General features: G+C 42.6%; 1 protein-coding gene across 9 annotated transcripts in view; it reads left to right on the forward strand.

Moving 5' to 3' along the window:
• rtkna (rhotekin a) overlaps positions 1 to 20515 on the forward strand; it is a 112733-nt gene that overhangs the window by 36019 nt on the left and 56199 nt on the right. For 2 of the 9 annotated variants that reach the window (XM_029717875.1, XM_029717876.1), the window contains exon 1: positions 10662 to 11064. The exons of the other annotated variants lie outside the window; for them this stretch is intronic. In XM_029717875.1, coding sequence (XP_029573735.1) covers positions 10969 to 11064 — 96 coding nt within the window. In that variant the 5' untranslated portion in view covers positions 10662 to 10968. Of the gene's footprint in view, positions 1 to 10661; positions 11065 to 20515 lie in introns of those variants that run through there. 9 annotated transcript variants of the gene reach the window in all.

Below are 20515 nucleotides of genomic sequence, written 5' to 3' on the forward strand. Positions count from 1 at the left end.
AGCTAGTAGGCCGGCGACGACGACCACTGAGCACCGCCCGACCGAGGAGAGGCGCCACCTTCTGTGGACGTTGTGACACCTGGACTTAACATGGTCCGTACACACCCGCACAGTCGTGAAGAGGGGACGACACCTCATCTTCCCCCTCAGGAGATATTTGGCATGGGCCCTCGGAAGTTCTACAACTGCACCAACTAGAGCATCTTGACTGGCTGTATCACCACTTGGTATGGCAAATGCATTGCCCTCGACCCCAAAGCATGGTGGTGCAGACGGTCCATTACATCACTGGGGCCGAGCTCCCTGCCATCCAGGATCTCTATATCACGCGACGTCAGAGGAAGGGCCAAAAAATTGCCACAGACTGTTCACTCTGCTACCGTCTGGCAAACGGTACTGGAGCATCGGCTCTCCGACCAACAGGCTCCAAGACCAGCTTCTACCCCCAAGCCATAAGACTGCTAAATAACCGTAAGCCTGCTAAATAGTTAAATGTCTATCTGCACTGACGCTATCTTGCACTGACTATATACACACTCACTCACACACAACCCCCACACACACAGTAGTAGGCTTGATTACCAACAACGACGAGACAGCCTACAGGGAGGAGGTAAGGGCTCTCCGAGTGTGGTGGCAGGAAAATAACCTCTCACTCAATGTCAACAAAACAAAGAAGATGATCATGGACTTCAGGAAACAGCAGAAGGAGCACCCCCCTATCCACATAGACAGGACAGCAGGGGAGAAGGTGGAACGTTTTTTAAGTTCCTCGGCGTACACATCACGGGCAAACTGAAATGGTCCATCCACACAGATAGTGTGGTGAAGAAGGCACAACAGCGCCTCTTCAACCTCAGGAGGCTGAAGAAATTTGGCTTGTTACCTAAAACCCTAACAAACTTTTACAGTTGCACAATTGAGAGCATCCTGTCGGGCTGTATCACCGCCTGGTATGGCAACTGCACCGCCCACAACCGCAGGGCTCTCCAGATGGTGGTGCAGTCTGCACAATGCATCACCGGGGGCAAACTACCTGCCCTCCAGGACATCTACAGCACCCAATGTCACAGGAAGGCCAAGAAGATCATCAAGGACAACAGCCACCCGAGCCACTGCCTGTTCACCCCACTATCATCCAGAAGGCGAGGTCAGTACAGATGCATCAAAGCTGGGACTTAGAGACTGAAAAACAGCTTCTATCTCAAGGCCATCAGACTGTTAAACAGCCATCACTAACACTGAGAGGCTGCTGCCTACCTACAGACTTGATATCATTGGCCACTTTCATAAAGGATCACTAGCCACTTTAATAATGTTTACATATCTTACATTACTCATCTCATATGTATATACTGTATTTTATACCATCTATTGCATCTTGCCTATGCCACTCTGTCATTGCTCATCCATATATTTGTATTTATATATTCTTATTACTTAGATTTGTGTGTATTAGGTAGTTGTGGAATTGTTAGATATTACTTGTTGATATTGCTGCACTGTCAGAACTAGAAGCACAAGTATTCCGCTACACTCACAATAACATCTGCTAACCATGTGTATGTGACCAATAAAATTTGATTTGATACTGGTACACCCTGTTTATAGCTCCATTCTTGTGTATTTTATTCCTCTTGTGTTACTATTTGTATTATTTAACTCTGCGTCGTTGGGAAGGGCTCGTAAGCAAGCATTTCATAGTAAAGTCTACACCCGTTGTATTTGACGCATGTGACATAAAATTTGATTATGATTTGACTGAGAAAACAATGCCACTCTATTGTGAAATCCACTTCAACTTTTTGATGCTGGACAGCTGTTGACTTTGCAAGGGCTGAGGTCACTGGTTACGGTTGGTCTGGAGGAATGAGCGAGTGTGTTTGTACACCAATACGTGTACCTAACTGTCCATTTTCAGTTGTTGTTGAGTACCCTTTTAGCCTTGGTTTTTGTTTTAATCCCTCTTCAGGTAATAGCTACAGAATGGATTTTTCTCCAGTGACCCCATTCCTGTTCTTACTGCCCTCATTTGAACGCTGACTGTGGCCTCAGAGGGCAGTTGGTGATAGAAATAGGTTTGTGGTTTCTCTCTGCTGTGGTTCTCGTTCACTTCCTGAAGAAGGAAAACAAGACAACTGAACACTGTCTTCCAGCAGTGCTGTACTCAACCTCTCCTCAAACTTGTTTACTCTTAATTGCTTTGTTTGGACTAACATGGAGTTCATGGTTTGTTGTGGATTCACTTAGTACTCACATCCTCTGTGTGTGTGTGTGTGTGTGTGTGTGTGTGTGTGTGTGTGTGTGTGTGTGTGTGTGTGTGTGTGTGTGTGTGTGTGTGTGTGTGTGTGTGTGTGTGTGTGTGTGTGTGTGTGTGTGTGTGTGTGTGTGTGTGCTAAGAGTCTCACCAAGTATGAAAACGGAATGCGCTGTTTTCAGTTTTTCCTGTAGAGAGAGCCATTGTTCCATTGTGTAATGTCCTTATGTAGTACAGAGCAAAAACTTCTCATTCCGTCTAACTATTGTCTACATAACAACTGTATGTAGAGTGTTTATACATGTAAATCTAGGATTCATCTCTCTGAGGAGCCATCAAAATGAGTCTCTATAGACAAATTGATGAGCCATAGAAATCTAGCTTCATCCAAAAGAGCCAAAACAATGAATTGTCAAAATATAGACATTACCTTCATGAGGATGGAAATTAATGGAGTTGAATTGGCTAATGTGCTCATGACGAATTAATTGAGGTACAGAGTGATGGGATGAAGCTTAGCGTATGTACAGTGACTGAGGGCTTACAGGCTGCCAGGGAGGGTTGCTTGGCCGCTCCCAGAACGTTCCGGCAGGCTCCAGCTGACGTGGTGTTGAAGTGTCTCCAGAGGGATAAGTGTGGAGGAAATGCTTGTGCCAGTGAACATGTGTAGCCTATTAGCGCTGTGTGTGTGTGTGTGTGTTACTCACTGTTTCTCTCTCGTAGTTCTCAGCCAAGAATGCTGCTGAGAAATTTAAAATGTGTCAAAGGTCCCTGTGCTAGCTCTCTCCTTCTGCTACTGATGCTGGGAAAACGTGACGTAGACTACTACTCTCCCACACCGCTCCAAGTGTGTTATTCACTGTTCTCACACTACATGCCCACTAATGATAGAAAACAATGATATCACTTTATATTACAGAATCTGTTAAAAACTATTGTGAAAGCTCGTTTACAGTATTCAAGTGAGCTATAATGTCACATTGAGAACAGACAACAATGTGAATTCCCTCTGTCATCTGTCTGGGTCTGTGTGTGTCCTCCGGGGGTTTCTGTATGACTGCCGTCTGGTTTCACAGCTCATCAGACGATATCATTAGGTGAAACAGGTGTGTTGCATGATACGCCTGCGGACTGACTCCTACTGACTCCCACAGGAAGAAAAACACACTGAATCACACAGACAGTGTACCACATCACAAAATGGTTTCTCAGACTAGCACCCAATTCCATAGATAATTTATTGGTTCACAAGTTCACACAGTCCTTGACCGTCTCGAAGTGTCCTTGAGATTTTGTGTGTGTGGGGGGATATTTTGTGTATGTTTTCCCACAGTCTTTCTATTTACATGTGTCTATATTAGTGCATGCTGATGTTTGTGCGTGGGAGCTGTGGCGTGGGTGGGGCTCAGTTTACCGATTGGGGGTAGATGACAGCCAGGGTTCTTTTGTTGTGGTTTGTGGCCCTGCCCTGCTGTCTGACTGTTGGCAGACTGGAGACAGTACAGTAGGGAAGCACTTAAACGGATCTGACTCTGGTACTCTCTCCTGCTGAAAGGACTTACACACACATAGTATTTATGCAATTCCACGGTAACGGAATTACACTCTGGCTCAGTTTTTACTCTTGAAAATGTATGCTAAATATAAGAATATTTCGAAGATAAATACACAACGCAGAGACAGAGGATGAGAGGTCAATACAGTACTAACGATCAAAGGAAATGGTGGATTTTCTGTAATAGGGGATTAATGCAGAGACATGGGAGGAATTTGTTTATATATATTCAACCTGAAATGGGATACTTGTTATTTGGCCATTGGCCCAGTTTTACTGCAAAGAATTCTAATTGGTCGACCACAGGCTAGGGCTGGGTTATAAACTACATTCTGTCCCTTTGTTCACTGGAGAGCATCACTGAGGACAGGGGAGAATGACCATCTACTGCTATAGGTTTATTCGAAGAGGACAAATCATATCTTCCTCCCCCTGATTTGCTTTGGGGTCTGTGTTATTAAAGAATAACATCAACTGCTAACACAAACAAAAAACATTTGATTTTCAAAGTTTAACAAAGAGTACAACTCTATACACAATGACTACTTTTAACAATTTCCCCTAAAAAATTTACAAAAAACAAATTTAGTGTAAGAACTGTGCAGATGCAAACATGAGTAACTATATTACGTTCAAATCTTTCTCAGGTTTTTGTGCGACCACGTTTCCCAAAAACTCTGTTAGCTATCATCTCCGAAATAAGATTGAAAGATGTCTGCAGAAAGAATGTGGTGTCAGCACTGACATGACACCTTGACTTTGAAAAAAAAAAAAAAAACTATTTTGGTTATTAAACCACAGTAAGTGAAGTGGATTTTACACCCGGCAATAGAATTACATCGTTGGTTCCTGATTTGTACTACAAAGAAATTCATAAATATGAATGTCATTCTCCTCATGTTTTACAAGTTTGGACATTTCAGTATATTTCAGTACAGTAAAATATACTATGCTCTACTGTACTATATTGTACTGTGCTCTATTCACTGCCACCCAAACTTGTGAAGATTAAATCTATGATAGGTTCAGATTTCCATTTATGAGCTGAACATAACAGTATGCTGGTGGAAGGGAGGACAGTAGCAGGTGACATTAACTGGAGAGAGTGAGGGGTTGTTCAGACTGTGTTAACACTCATGGTTTGACCACCAGATGAAAGAAAGAGATATAAAACAGTTATGAGCTGAACATAACAGTATGCTGGTGGAAGGGAGGACAGTAGCAGGTGACCCAACTGTGGTTCATGACTATTATGATTTCCCATTGAAGCCATTTCAGTTGCAGTATTTCCATTAAGGATTTTTGGGGTAATTCCAATTTGGTAACAGAATTACGAGTTTGAATCACTTAATTCATAAATAAAATTGATATCAGTAAAATATCTATAACTAATATGACAGGTCTACCATTACTTGTTACTTCTGTGAACTTTCATTATCCTTCCTCATGAGGGAGAGAAATTAGAAAATATCTTCAAGATATATGGGTTGTTGGTAATTGTAAATTACAAGACAGAAGGCAATATTTACGGAAGGTAAATAATTTGTTAACTAAATATAAGTGTTGATATTAGTTGGCAGTGGTCTTTACGTCAACATGATTGTGTTTGATGTATTTCTTATACCTTTTTTAAGAATGTTTCTGGTAGATGCTTTCTTAGACCCCTTCTGTGTGTTTATTCAGAAATCAAAGCCTTTACTTCTGCTACATTTTGAAGATGAAGAAAGGTTCAAATTTGACACCCACTTTGATGTGCACCTAGGAACTTCATGTCGGTGTTCATGGGTCCTTTTTGATAGAAATGCTTCAAGTATTTTGGACCTTTGCAACTTGGTCAGTTCGACACATTCCCATGTATCTGTACTCCCTTTCCTACTCTGACTGTGTTTACACAGGAAGCCCAATTTAAAAAAAAATGTTTTCAATAGTTGTCATTAGACCGATCAACATTGCCAATAATTGGGCCAGAGATCAGAATTGGAATGGGTTTTTAGACAGGCCCATCTAACCTAGTGATTCAGTAGGTTGACTTATGACCTGAACAGTAAACAGTCAAACCAACAGGGGGTTTCTCTCCTCATGTGAAAGAATCCAATTCAGTCATGCTGGTTGGTTAATGTTTAATGGGCTAAAGTTACACTCTCCCTTTATCTTCTTAGCTGCCATCCCTTCCTCCCCTACCAATGTATCCATAGCAGTGACTGGCCAACCCTGCTCTTGAAGGGCTCCAGTGTATGCAGGATTTGTTTCGACCCCACACTAAAACATCTGATTCATAATATCGAAGACTATATCCATCATAGTCTTCGACCTCTAGATCATGTGGAGTTTAATCAGGTGAGGAACAAAGGCCCGGATTGGCCATCTCTGGCTGGTCTGTAGCCAATAGCCACTACCTATTGACTGGCCGACTGGCTGTGTATTCCACCCTGCTGATTACAGACAGGAAATGTCCCATATTACTCTACACATCCGCTCAGGAACACAGAGCATGCCGGGCATTGTGAACGCAGCCCAACATCCCAGGCTGTTACATAAGGTCCAGGGCAAGCTAGACTGGCACACTGAGGAATGTGTGTGTTATGTGATAAGATTCTCTCTCTCTCTCGGCCCAGCTCACCTTGGGACATGGTCATCATATTTCCCACGTTCTCCTATTTGATCAAATATGGTGAACATAGATGCAGGTACATTATAATAGAATGGTTCTGTAATGTAAAATAAGCAACTGATTAGTTCTGATGCTACAGTTCTAGAATAGTTATTGGCTCTGTGTAGGTGACCTTCTCCATCAACAGAGTCTATAGATTTCACTGCCTCGTAGTCCTAGAATCACATGAATCCATGATCTAAAGATGTGCCCTAATACCTGCAGGGGCAATGGAGTGACTTCACACACCTCCTGCTAGCATTGGAACTTTTCTCAGCAGAAAGAAGCATTGAGAGACGAGAATAGGTGTTCTCTCCTGCCTCTGAGAGCACTATGCAGAGGATTCTTTCTCTTGATTAAAAGTGTGTTTGTGTTTTAACATTCGAATGTTGTTTTTGTTCTGTGGTTTTGAAGTTTTGACAAGTGACTTACATCCAGGATTTTGCCCAACCGGCTGCTGCAGAGTTCCACATGTCAGATAGTTTCTGAATGGACTGCTAGGTGTTGGGAGGCTTGACCTCTGAACCAGTCACAGGCTGTTTTCATAAACACTCAACACCCTCCCTCCAGTGCATTCTAATCCACTATTTATCTTTCCACCTCCCTCCACTAGAACAATACATCTATTTTCTTACTGTACATAGCCTAACCCAGTGTCTGAGGAAGATTAGCTGGGTAATTTAAACTTCAGGCTGAAGGCTTTTCTTGGGGAAATGACCTGGTGAGCTACTGCTGCCGTCCCTCAGCCCTGCTCATGTGCTCTGTGATGGGGAGGGCTTAGTACAGTTGATTTGTAAACCCTAGAGTGTAACATTCACTTTAGCAAATATGTGTTTGTCTGAAAGTGTAATGTGAGGATGACATGGAAGTGTGTGTGTTTTTTCAGGGGGGGAGCAGGGAATTGTGCGTAAGAAGGTCGTGAGAGTTGTGCGCGAGATGGCCCCAGTTTCCTGTGAGGGGCTTCGCTTGTAGTTATTGCGGTCTCTCCCACGCCACATGGAAGGACACACACACACACACACACGCACACGCACACCAGATGCACTGGCACATCATCTGTAATTCACTGGAACGCCTGAACCCGCTACAGGACGCGCGCAAATCAGACAGGAGACAGAAAATGATGGTGCGATCGGCCCGGGATGGGAGCAGTTCATGTTTTGAAGAACACAGAAGAGACAAACCTAAAAGTTTCTCAGAGGAAAATGAGAGGAACATTTGGCAGAAAGTGGACTCTAGAACGTTTAGCTTTGGGATTGGCTCAATTTCAGGACTCGAAGTTCCACTGGTGAAGAGGTACACCTAGAAATAACTATAAATGTGCAAGTTAGAGAGACAGCGCTTCAAGAGTTGAAGACTGGGCACCAACATTTGGCTGCGTGAACTGAGAAAACGCTGGAAAGTTATACTGTTAATAAATTCACCGATGCTTGGAAAACACTATTTTTCTCATAAACATATACGCCTGACATCTTTAATAGGCTACCACTTGGAATTACACTTCGATTGCAAGCCCAAATTGTAGACTATTTATTGGGCTCCAACTTGGAAATACACTTCCCATCGATTGCGAGCCCTAAATTGTAGACTATTTTTAGAGTATCAAATTCAGTCATAGACCTATAGTTTTCACAATTTTATTCATGATACTAGCTAATGTTTTGTTTTATTTAAATTGGAGAATTCCATCCATTAGCCTGTTTCCCGTTTGAGGACGCCTCTTTTTAAATGGACAGGATTTTCCTGAATAGTCTGTAATACATTATTAAATAAGCAATGGAAAGATTTATGTCATACGGGACTTGAATTGTAAATTTGTATTTTAATTGGCCATCCCAAAAGCCCCGGTGTTCGACATCATGCATCCCTTTCGTCCGAGAATATACAGAAACGAACGATGTCCATTTTTAAGATAGGAATAATTCAAATATTTTTCTCATCTCATTCATTGTCACCTTTGCCTTATGACAGCGAGGTTTTCAGGGGTTAATCTTTAATTTGCTGTTAGGTTGGGCATATTTGTTTCTTGTTTTATCAAACTGTGATAATGCGCCATCTGACACGGTTTTAATATAATTTGTTATCAAGTGTCTGAAAAGAACAAAGCTATCCCCCTCGCCACTTCCTTTTTTCAGATGCCCATTTAATTGTTTGGTATTTCGTATTTGTTTATTTTAAAGGGAGTGGAGTCTCTTTCTTTCTTTCTTTCTTTCTTTCTTTCTTTCTTTCTTTCTTTCTTTTTCTTCTCGCATTTTATGTTTAATGCTCCGTTTCGAGAGGCGCGTTGTACGGGTTAATTTAGCGCGAGGTCCCCCGGCTCCGGTGGTGATTATTGCGCACAGTGGGGTTGTTGTGCTGTTCGTTCCCGCGGAGGCGATGCCCTTTTGCGGAGAGGTCTTGTCACAGCGGACAGACGGCACTCACAATCAGGACGCAAGGACACAAAGAGAATAATAGCATTAAAAAATTACCATTCTTTCCCCAACTGCCCAGGAGGGGTGTTGACTGTGGGTGTTTGAGAGGCCCTTTGTTGCTTGAAAAAAAGTAGCCAAGAATATGCACTGTGGACTAGCTGTATGTTTTATGAACAGTGTTACTGTATACTGTTAGGGCGCTCGCACACGTCTCTCTACCACTTTGGTTCGCGGAAAACTCAGTGCTGTGCAGTTTTAACAGAGAAACTGGTTTGAATACTTCGAAAGACAAAACGTTTATGGCGTATGCTCTTTGCGCATTGGATTTGGAGACTGCTGCGCGCCTCCTGTACTTTATCTAACAGTACATTTTCAAAGTTAGTCTTTTCTCTAATTCTTCATGTTCCTGTCTGCTAAGTTTTCATTTGCCACCATGAGCGTTCGTAGTATTTCTTCCCTTGGGAATTTGAGTTCTCAGCTCCTTTAAACGCCTCACATTTGTAACAAATTCATTTTAAAAGGGGGGCGTGGAAGTGAAAACCTTCAATCATAGGCTACCTCAATTTGTGGATATTTCTTCGAGGGATGCCAATGGACAGATACGCTGACATGGAGGACAAACTGCGCATTTTGGAGGACCTGAACATGATGTACATCCGCCAGATTGCCCTGAGTTTACAGGTAATTAACGTAGACCATACCCAAAGGTTGACTGTACTTTTCTGGAAACTATCACTGTCACATCTGATTCCCAGCGCCTCTCACAGGAGCTGATGTCCTAGCTCTTCTTTCACCTGCTAGTCGATGTGCGGTGTTGTCATGTCATATCTTTGCCTTCTCACCCAAGTCAATCAGGGCGTTTCAGTGAAGTTACATTTCGAAATGTAGCTGTACAAATCATAGGGTGGCAATAGACAGGGAGAGCGAGTAAGCTATGGTCTATCTCAGACAGTATCTGATGTGGCAGGGACCAGCGTGTATAGGCTCTCACTTCGACTTTCCCCTGAACTGGGTACATACAGTAGACTACATGAGCCAGTTTACTGAGTTCCCAGCGCTGCTGCTTTTACATATTAAGAGTTAGGAGGGGCTAGCTGAAGAATGTCCCTGACCAAGGTGTCATGCTTACTCTGGTGTGGTCTCCAGAAGTTCTCAGTGAGAGAGAACAGAAAACACCACAAGCCATGTACAGTTAGTTACTCTCTAACCCAGCTTACTAACACTCCATCTGCAGCTGCATACTGTATGTGTGGGACTCACAAGTCCCCAATGGGGAAAAAGTGGGTGCTTGTGCCAGGGAAAGAGAGCTGGAAAGGAAGAGAGGCCTAAGGATGCAATACTTATCCATTTCCAAGTGAAATAGGACTGTACTGGTTCTGACGTAGTCAGTGTGATATCATTGATGTGAACATTATAGATAACAATTTAGTCATTTTGGGACTAAGCTGAGCATTACAGTCCACCTCAGAGAACACAGTCTGTTCTTTTGTTCTTTGATGAGCAGAGTGTCTGAACTAAAAGGGCATTGCATATTTCCGCACAAGAAGGTTAAAATAACACTCTGAAATTGTGAAAATTATGATAATGCCCTTTTTGTGTATGAGCTGTTTGAAAAGATGGCAGAAATGTCTGCCTGTTCAGGTGGGATGGAGTTTTTGGCCCAGATCATGACATCACAATCTGATCTGATTTATAATAGACCAATGACCATTCATCTGGGTAAGAGAGTGGGCTCTAGACCATCCTATCAGCCAATCAGGGCTGTGTAGAGAAACTGGTTTGAATACTTCGAAAGACAAAACGTTTATGGCGTATGCTCTTTGCGCATTGGATTTGGAGACTGCTGCGCGCCTCCTGTACTTTATCTAACAGTACATTTTCAAAGTTAGTCTTTTCTCTAATTCTTCATGTTCCTGTCTGCTAAGTTTTCATTTGCCACCATGAGCGTTCGTAGTATTTCTTCCCTTGGGAATTTGAGTTCTCAGCTCCCTTAAACGCCTCACATTTGTAACAAATTCATTTTAAAAGGGGGGCGTGGAAGTGAAAACCTTCAATCATAGGCTACCTCAATTTGTGGATATTTCTTCGAGGGATGCCAATGGACAGATACGCTGACATGGAGGACAAACTGCGCATTTTGGAGGACCTGAACATGATGTACATCCGCCAGATTGCCCTGAGTTTACAGGTAATTAACGTAGACCATACCCAAAGGTTGACTGTACTTTTCTGGAAACTATCACTGTCACATCTGATTCCCAGCGCCTCTCACAGGAGCTGATGTCCTAGCTCTTCTTTCACCTGCTAGTCGATGTGCGGTGTTGTCATGTCATATCTTTGCCTTCTCACCCAAGTCAATCAGGGCGTTTCAGTGAAGTTACATTTCGAAATGTAGCTGTACAAATCATAGGGTGGCAATAGACAGGGAGAGCGAGTAAGCTATGGTCTATCTCAGACAGTATCTGATGTGGCAGGGACCAGCGTGTATAGGCTCTCACTTCGACTTTCCCCTGAACTGGGTACATACAGTAGACTACATGAGCCAGTTTACTGAGTTCCCAGCGCTGCTGCTTTTACATATTAAGAGTTAGGAGGGGCTAGCTGAAGAATGTCCCTGACCAAGGTGTCATGCTTACTCTGGTGTGGTCTCCAGAAGTTCTCAGTGAGAGAGAACAGAAAACACCACAAGCCATGTACAGTTAGTTACTCTCTAACCCAGCTTACTAACACTCCATCTGCAGCTGCATACTGTATGTGTGGGACTCACAAGTCCCCAATGGGGAAAAAGTGGGTGCTTGTGCCAGGGAAAGAGAGCTGGAAAGGAAGAGAGGCCTAAGGATGCAATACTTATCCATTTCCAAGTGAAATAGGACTGTACTGGTTCTGACGTAGTCAGTGTGATATCATTGATGTGAACATTATAGATAACAATTTAGTCATTTTGGGACTAAGCTGAGCATTACAGTCCACCTCAGAGAACACAGTCTGTTCTTTTGTTCTTTGATGAGCAGAGTGTCTGAACTAAAAGGGCATTGCATATTTCCGCACAAGAAGGTTAAAATAACACTCTGAAATTGTGAAAATTATGATAATGCCCTTTTTGTGTATGAGCTGTTTGAAAAGATGGCAGAAATGTCTGCCTGTTCAGGTGGGATGGAGTTTTTGGCCCAGATCATGACATCACAATCTGATCTGATTTATAATAGACCAATGACCATTCATCTGGGTAAGAGAGTGGGCTCTAGACCATCCTATCAGCCAATCAGGGCTGTGTATGTAAATATATTCTGATTTATTTCCAAACTCCCACACAGACAGCATTTCAATGGCCAAAAGATGCTTGGGGAAATAAATTATTACAATTATATTTTGGAGTTATTTTCAGTAGCCTCTCTGGGCTATGTGGGACGCTACCATCCCACCTGTGAGACACAGCCAGTGAAATAGCAGGGCGGCAAATTCAAAACAGCAAAAACCTCATAATTCAAATTTCTCAAACATACTAATATTTTACACCATTTTAAGGATACACTTCTCCTTAATCGAACCACATTGTCCGATTTCAAAAAGGCTTTACGGCGAAAGCAAAACATTAGATTATGTTAGGACGGTGCCTAAAAAATAAAAGCCACACAGCCATTTTCCAAGCAAGGACAGGCGTCACAAAAAACAGAAATACAGCTAAAATTAAGCACTAACCTTTGATGATCTTCATCAGATGGCACTCATAGGACTTCATGTTACACAATACATGTATGTTTTGCTCGATAAAGTTCATATTTATATCCAAAAACCCCATTTTTACATTGGCATAATGTTCAGAAATGCTTTTCCTCCAAAAACTTCCGGTGAATGAGCACATGAATTTATAGAAATACTCATCATAAACGTTGATAAAATATTAAACTGTTATTCAAAGAATTATAGATAAACATCTCCTTAATGCAACCGCTGTGACAAATTTCAGAAAAGCTTCACGGGGAAAGCACACTTTGCAATCATCTGAGTACTGCGCTCAGAAAACAACAGCAGGCAATACAGATACCCGCCATTTTGGAGTCATCTAAAATCATAAATAGCATTATAAATATTCACTTACCTTTGATGATCTTCATCAGAATGTACTCCTAGGAATCCCAGGTCCACAATAAATGTTGTTTTGTTCGATAAAGTCCATCATTTATGTCCTCTTTGTTAGCGCGTTCAGTAAGCTACTGCAAATGTAGGAAGCGCGCCAAAAATCTCACGACGAAAAGTTAAAAAAAGTTATATTTACGTTCGTAGAAACATGTCAAACGATGTATAGCATCAATCTTTAGGGCCTTTTTAACATAAAAGTTCAATAATATTCCAACTGGACGATTCAAATGTCTTCAAAAATGTAATGGAACACAGCTACCTCTCACATGAATGCGCGCAATTGAGGCCATGTCCTTTCTGAGTCAATAACTTCCAACTTCCTTTGTTCGTTCTCTGTTCACCATAGAAGCCTCAAACAACTTTCTAAAGACTGTTGACATCTAGTGGAAGCCTTAGGAAGTGCAAAATGAACCCTAAGTCACTGTATACTGAATAGGCCCAGTCTTGAAAAACTACAAACCACTTCCTGGTTGGATTTTTTCTCAGGTTTTTGCCTGCCATATGAGTTCTGTTATACTCACAGACATCATCAAACAGTTGTAGAAACTTCAGAGTGTTTTCTATCTAAATCTACTAATAATATGCATATCTTACGTTCTGAGCCCGAGTAGTAGGCAGTTTAATTTGGGCACGTCATTCATCCGAATTTCCGAATACTGCCCCCTGTCACTAAAAAGTTAAATAAACACACACCGTGTTTTATTAGACATACAGTGATGATTTAAAGATAACATTAAATACACTGCATGGAGGCTTTAATCTGAGGAGAGATGCAGGAGACACATGGCCATTGGAAATCATACAGGGAATATCAAAAGGAAATTCTAATGTAACATTTTTGGACGCTTGGCTGCTCTATTGTGAAACTATGTTAGCTCTGTGCTCTGCAGCTTTTGTGTGTTAGGGGCATCACATCTACTGGTTTTACCTTGGGACCCAAATTGAACCAGGTTTTCTGTCATGATCCAATATTCTCATCGTGATTTTTTTAGTTGTTGCAATCTGGAAAGCTATGTTTCATTCTATATTGATAGTAAATGTACCAATTAAATGACAACAGTCCCACCTTTTTTTACTGTCAATAATTACATTTTGCCCATAATGTTAAGCTCACTGGTTTGAGAACACAATCAACCACATCCGTGAAATAGCACTGCTAATAACTCTACATTTTAAAAACTAGTATAGAGGTTAAATTATTTTTAAATATAGGTTCATTATAATTTTTACACATTTTCTACCTGGTTTTAGTTGTTTAAGTTCAGACTGGAGTATTTTATTACAATAAAAAACAACAACATTCAAACCCATTGAAGGTCGCGACCCACCATCTAAGTGACAATGGGAGTGTCAGCCTCTGCCACTGTGGGACCTGAAGGGTGCTATGTTGGGGCAGTAGTATCACCATGGCACAAGTTGGCATCTCACCTCCACTCTACACATGGAGCTGTGTTGTAGTTAATCTGGCCCAAACAGAAAGCCAGGTGGTCCATTTGAGCATACGATGGACAACATGACTTGTTAATAGAACAGTAGGTGTCTAATGGGCACACACACACTTGTTCTTCTATCCTCTTGGGGACCTGAAGTTTATTTCCATTCAAAATCCTATTTTCCCAAACCCTAACACCTAAACCTAACCCTTAACCCTAATTCTAACCCTAAACCTAACCCCTAAGATGAAAATAGCCTTTGTCCTCATGGAGACGTGGGAAATGTTCCCACGAGGAAGAATTTCCCTCATTTTACTCTCCTTGTGGGGACATTTGGGATTTTCAGGTCCCCATGAGGATAGAAGACCAAGACCACACACGGACACCCCCACCCAGATGGGTCTCCTTTGTGTCCAGAAGGGAATTTAGAACACCGGCTTTGCCCCTGACGTTCCCTGCCTCCCCGTTGAATCCTCAATCCCTCAGCCATTACAGAATCATCACTGATGCTCTCACGAGTTGTACCCTTTCATCCTAGTCACCAGAAGTCAATCAGTCTCAAACTACTCATTTATACTCTATGAAAGAGCTTCCTTTGAGCCACTGACTTGTTTACTTCACAAACAAACTGGAAAAAGCCAGTCATTCTACATGCTGAATCTGTGTTCTGTGCTGGCAGAGAGGGGTGGCAGATACTTTCTCAACAAAGAGATCCCAACTGGGTTGTCAGTGTAGCATCTCAGTAAACAGTGTTGCTTGGACAGGCTTGTGTTTCTCTTCAGTGTCCTCAATGGTTTCCCTGTCTGGGTGGGTTGCTGGAATGGATTATATATATGTGGTAGAGATGTGCGACCCACTAGAACTCCATGCTGAGTTCTCCGTGTACTGCAGTGTGGCCTCCATTAGCTGTAGCAGACCATCTTTTGCCCTAAAGGTAGGTAGTTTAGAAGAGTGCTGTGGATGATCTAAACTTCCCCCTTGTTGCTGTCTGGGAGGCCTGTGTCTGTCCAGGGTGCAAACATGAGTTCTCAGCTTAGTTCCTGTAGTTCTACTGGTAAAGCATCCATTGGTTATAGATGGGCAGCCGTCCGGAGCTGCAGTGCTTGCATAGAACAAGAGAACACACCCAGAGGGTCAGAGCCAGCATTCCAGACCTTTACATAATCAGAGTATGTCAATGCTCCACTCACAGCAAGTTATATTCCCTTACTCCTTGGTTTGTTTTCAGTCATCCAGGTAGACTCTCCTTACCCTCCTTACAACTTCCCTGTTTGTTCAGGTTTTAAAGGGTAGATACCATGAGTTTTTACTCACCAAAGTTACAATGTAGTGTGGTCAATGACTTAGTAACTTAGTTGTAGTCAACATATTTTTCCGGATATCTTCGGAACCTCCCACAATGCACTATTGTAACTGTAATGTGGAGAACTGGTGCTACCTAGCTAGCTCCGGCTGGCCAATGTTAGCTACTAGCCATGCTAGTATGTAATTACATTCAAGACCAAGTGTTGGCATTGGTGAACTACTATGTACATCCATGAAGAAGAAACAATATAAATTAATACAACAAAGTACATCTCTTCTCCTGTGCATTTGGTAGTCGAGCAAGGTGAGTTGTTTTAGGTTTCCGTGGTCTGTAGCTAGTGTTAGTTTATATTTCAGACCCAACAGCTTTTTAAAAAGATAAATATGCCAAGGAGATTTGTTGTTGGTGGTTGCAGTAATACCCACACGGATGAGGTTACGACTCATTTGTGGCCCAGAAACGGAAAGCTAGCTTTAAATTGGGACCGGTTTGTCCGGTTGAAACAAGCGAATTGGAGTAAGGTAACCGCGGGACGTCTACTGTATGCAGTGTTAATTTCACCTCGGAGGACTTCGATGGCTATAACCAGTAGAAGACAGTATTCGGAATGAGACTCTGACTGAAACCAGGTGCTGTGCCGAGCGTGAATGTGATGCCTGCATCCTCTGTTGCCTACCAACCTACGGGTACATTGTGAGTGTCAGTAGTGATGGAGATAAACCAAATAAGTTCACTGTGGATTTACCTCATAATATCGCTATTGGATTAGCTGACTCTCCCTCGGCTGATGAAAAGGCCTCTCCCTCTGAAGCACCTCTCTCCTAGGCTCTTCTTTGGTAGCTAAGCCATCAATTGGTAACTCTATTTGCTGGCTTTTTTTTGTGTTTTGTGGGTTCCTGCCTGTGCTAGACTAGTTGGTGGTGTTCTCTGGCTTACTACTTGGCTATGTCGACTGTGGTGGTTGACTATCTAGGCTAGTTAGCTGTCTAGCTAATAGTGATGGGGTAAAATTGATTGTTCCATATCGGGATATTCTTTTTGACGATATTTTGGGTCATTTTGACAATATCGCAATATGTTTGCTCTAGTTGGCTGTACCTGCACAAAAACTCCAGTATTTTTCCTTCATAGCTTGTTCTCCTTTTCTTTTCTTAAAGGGAGCCAATTTATTTTCAGCTTTTATTTTCACTTTTATTTCCATGACTGATAAAACTTGTTTTCTCATGGCTCTCTCTTGTGCCTCTGCAGCAGACATATGGTGAGCAATATATTTAGAACACAATACAATCCTTGTATCGAATCGCAATAGAAATAGAATCGTGGGAATCGCAATAAATATAGTATTGGCACCAAAGTATCATGATAATATTGTATTGTGAGGTCCCTGGCAAAATAACTAGCTATAGCTGGCTGGCTTGCTGGCTAAGATATAACTGCATTTACCGGTAACATTATTTGATAACTGGTTAGGTGGTAGGGTTGGGCTGTATCCAGATTTTCCTATCCTCGTACCCTCATACCGTCCTTCTCTCACACCGGGATTTACGGTATTACCGGCTTAGTACACAAGGGGGCACCAACAACGCAAAAAAGCCCATTGGGCGTCTATTACCAGAATATACGAATTGCAAAGACAGGCAATCCAGCTCAAAGTTATACATATATATATATATATATATATACACTGAACAAAAATATAAATGCAACATGCGACAATTTCAAAGATTTTACTGAGTTACAGTTAATATAAGGAAATCAGTAAATTGAAATAATTTCATTAGGCCCTAATCAATGCATTTCACATGACTGGGAATAAAGATATGCGTCTGTTGGTCACAGATACCTTACAGGTGGGGACATGGATCAGAAAACCAGTCAGTATCTGGTGTGCCCATTTGCCTCATGCATTGTGACACTCTTTGCATAGAGTTGACCAGGTTGTTAATTGTGGCCTGTGGATTGTTGTCCCACTCCTCTTCAATGGCTGTTCAAAGTTGCTGGATATTTGTGGGAACTGGAACACGCTGTCGTACACGTCGATCCAGAGCATCCCAAACATGCTCAATGGGTGACATGTCTGGTGATTAGGGCCTAATGAAATTATTTCAATTGACTGATTTCCTTATATTAACATGGAAGAACTGGGACATTTTCAGCTTCAAGGAATTGTGTACAGATCGTTGTGACATTATTATGCTGAAACATGAGGTGATGGCGGCGGATGAATGGCACGACAATGGGCCTCAGGATTTCGTCACGGTATCTCTGTGCATTCAAATTGACATATTGATATATTTTTATTTTTTCAATTGAACCTTTATTTAACTAGGCAAGTCAGTTAAGAATAAATTAATATTTACAATGACGGCCTACAAAATACAATTGTGTTCGTTGTTCGTAGCTTATGCCTGCCCATACCATAACCCCACCGCCACCATGGGGCACTCTGTTCACAACGTTGACATCAACAAACCGGTCGCCCACACGATCCCATACACGTAGTCTGCCATCTGCCCGGTACAGTTGAAACTGACTTTCATCCGTGAAGAGCACACTTCTCCAGCATACCAGTGGCCATCGAAGGTGAGCATTTTCCGACTAAAGACCTTAACGACACCGCACTGCAGTCATGTCAAGACCCTGGTGAGGACGACGAGCACACAGATGAGCTTCCTTGAGACAGTTTCTGACAGTTTGTGCAAAAATTATTCAGTTGTGTAAATCCACAGTTTCATCAGCTGTCCTAGTGGCTTGTCTCAGACGATCCGGTGAACCGCAGGTGAAGAACCCGTCTGTCGAGGTACTGGGCTGCTGTGGTTAAATGTGTTCTGCGGTTGTGAGGCTGATTTTGGACGTGCTGCCAAATTCTCAAAAACGATGTTGGAGGCGGCTTATGGTAGAGAAATGAACATTCAATTCTCTGGCAACAGCTTTGTTGGACATTCATCATGTCTGGGATCTTTTATTTCAGCTCATGAAACATGGGAATAACACTTTACATATGTTATATTTTTGTTCAATATACATTTGAAGTTATTTCTGTTGAAGTCTACATTATAGGGAATAGCCTAGCTTGCCGGATCCTCCATATAACGTTACACCCCACAAAAACATTTTCTGGCATGACTTTGGCATTCTCTGGAATTCTGATCAGTTTCATGTAATAACTTGAAAAATAGGTGTAATTTTGCATTAGGACTTTTGATGCATATACTATTGCAAATCCATATGTTGCATGTGGTTAAGTGTATGTTACCTACCCTTTAACAAGTCCCTTTTTAAAATAGGAATCACCACATTCTTGGCTCCTCTGTGAGCTGCGATTCTTGTTTTCCTTTTTTTCACGTCTCTCTCTCACCTCAGTTATGACGCTCCTAAGGGCCACAGTAAAACACCTAGTCAGTGACAGCGCTGTGAAGCCCTTTTGTCTACGGAATGCAGGAATTCCCAGCCCACTGCTGGCTGATGGGAACAGGAAACAGCCCAGTGAAACAAATGGTTCCCAATAGAGGGGTCAGCATGATGCCTGTATACACACACACACACACACACACACACACACACACACACACACACACACACACACACACACACACACACACACACACACACACACACACACACACACACACACACTGTAGATCATTGACAGATATAGTGGAGATGCCTGAGTGACTGCATTAGTGAGTGTGCTCTCCAGGGCTCTGTCCTCCAAGTCACTGGCCAGTCCCATGCCCCCTGTCCTTTTACTGAGGGGTCACAGGCAGAGGGGAGGGCCCTAAATGGCTATAATTAGCCTGTGTCCTGGAGAGTGGCCCAGAGTGCTATCTAAGGTCAAATACACTATATGATAGGTCACCCTTGCACTTTTCTTAAATAATTCTCCATTTCTTCTAAAGTAAGTTGAAATTTGAAGAAGAAAAAAAACGTTTGAGCTCCACCCATTGTTATTGGATTTTCAACATTGCAGAATAAATTGTATTTTTGCAAACTTAAGTTTAGAAATTTAATTCCGAAAATAAATACAATTGGCATGGACAACATTATTGGCACCCTGAAACTAGTACTTGTTTGCACAGCTTTTGGCCAAGATAACTCCTGACAAATGCTTCTTGTAGCTTCCTGCACCTTTCTACTGGCAATTGGGCTCATCTTCAGCAAACTGCTCTAATTCTTTCACGTTTGAGGGGTGCCCTCCACCAACTGCTGTTTTCAGCTCTCGCCATAGGTAATGGATGTGCTTTCAGATCGTGACTCTTTGCCGTCCATTCCAGAATAGTCCAGCGTTCCTCCTTGAACTGTTCCTGGGTACCCTTTTTTTTCTCCCCAATTTCGTGGTATCCAATTGGTAGTAGTTACAGTCTTGTCTCATCGCTGCAACTCCCGTACGGACTCGGAAGAGGCGAAGGTCGAGAGCCATGCGTCCTCCGAAACACTGCTTCCTGACACATTGCACATCCAACCTGGAAGCCAGCCGCACCAATGTGTCGGAGGAAACACCGTACACCTGGCGACCTGGTCAGCGTGCACTGCGCCCGGCTCGCCACAGGAGTCGCTAGTGCGCGGCCAAACCCTCCCTAACCCAGACGATGCAGGGCCAATTGTGCACCACCCCATGGGCCTCCCGGTCACGGCCGGCTGCGACAGAGCCTGGACTCGAACCAGGATCTCTAGTGGCACAGCTAGCACTGCGATGCAGTGCCTTAGACCACTGCGCCACCCGGGAGGCCCTGGGTGCTTTTTGATGTGTGTTTGCGGTT

The sequence above is a fragment of the Salmo trutta genome, chromosome 27 (genome assembly GCF_901001165.1).
Source record: "Salmo trutta chromosome 27, fSalTru1.1, whole genome shotgun sequence".
In the NCBI taxonomy this organism is placed as follows: domain Eukaryota; kingdom Metazoa; phylum Chordata; class Actinopteri; order Salmoniformes; family Salmonidae; genus Salmo; species Salmo trutta.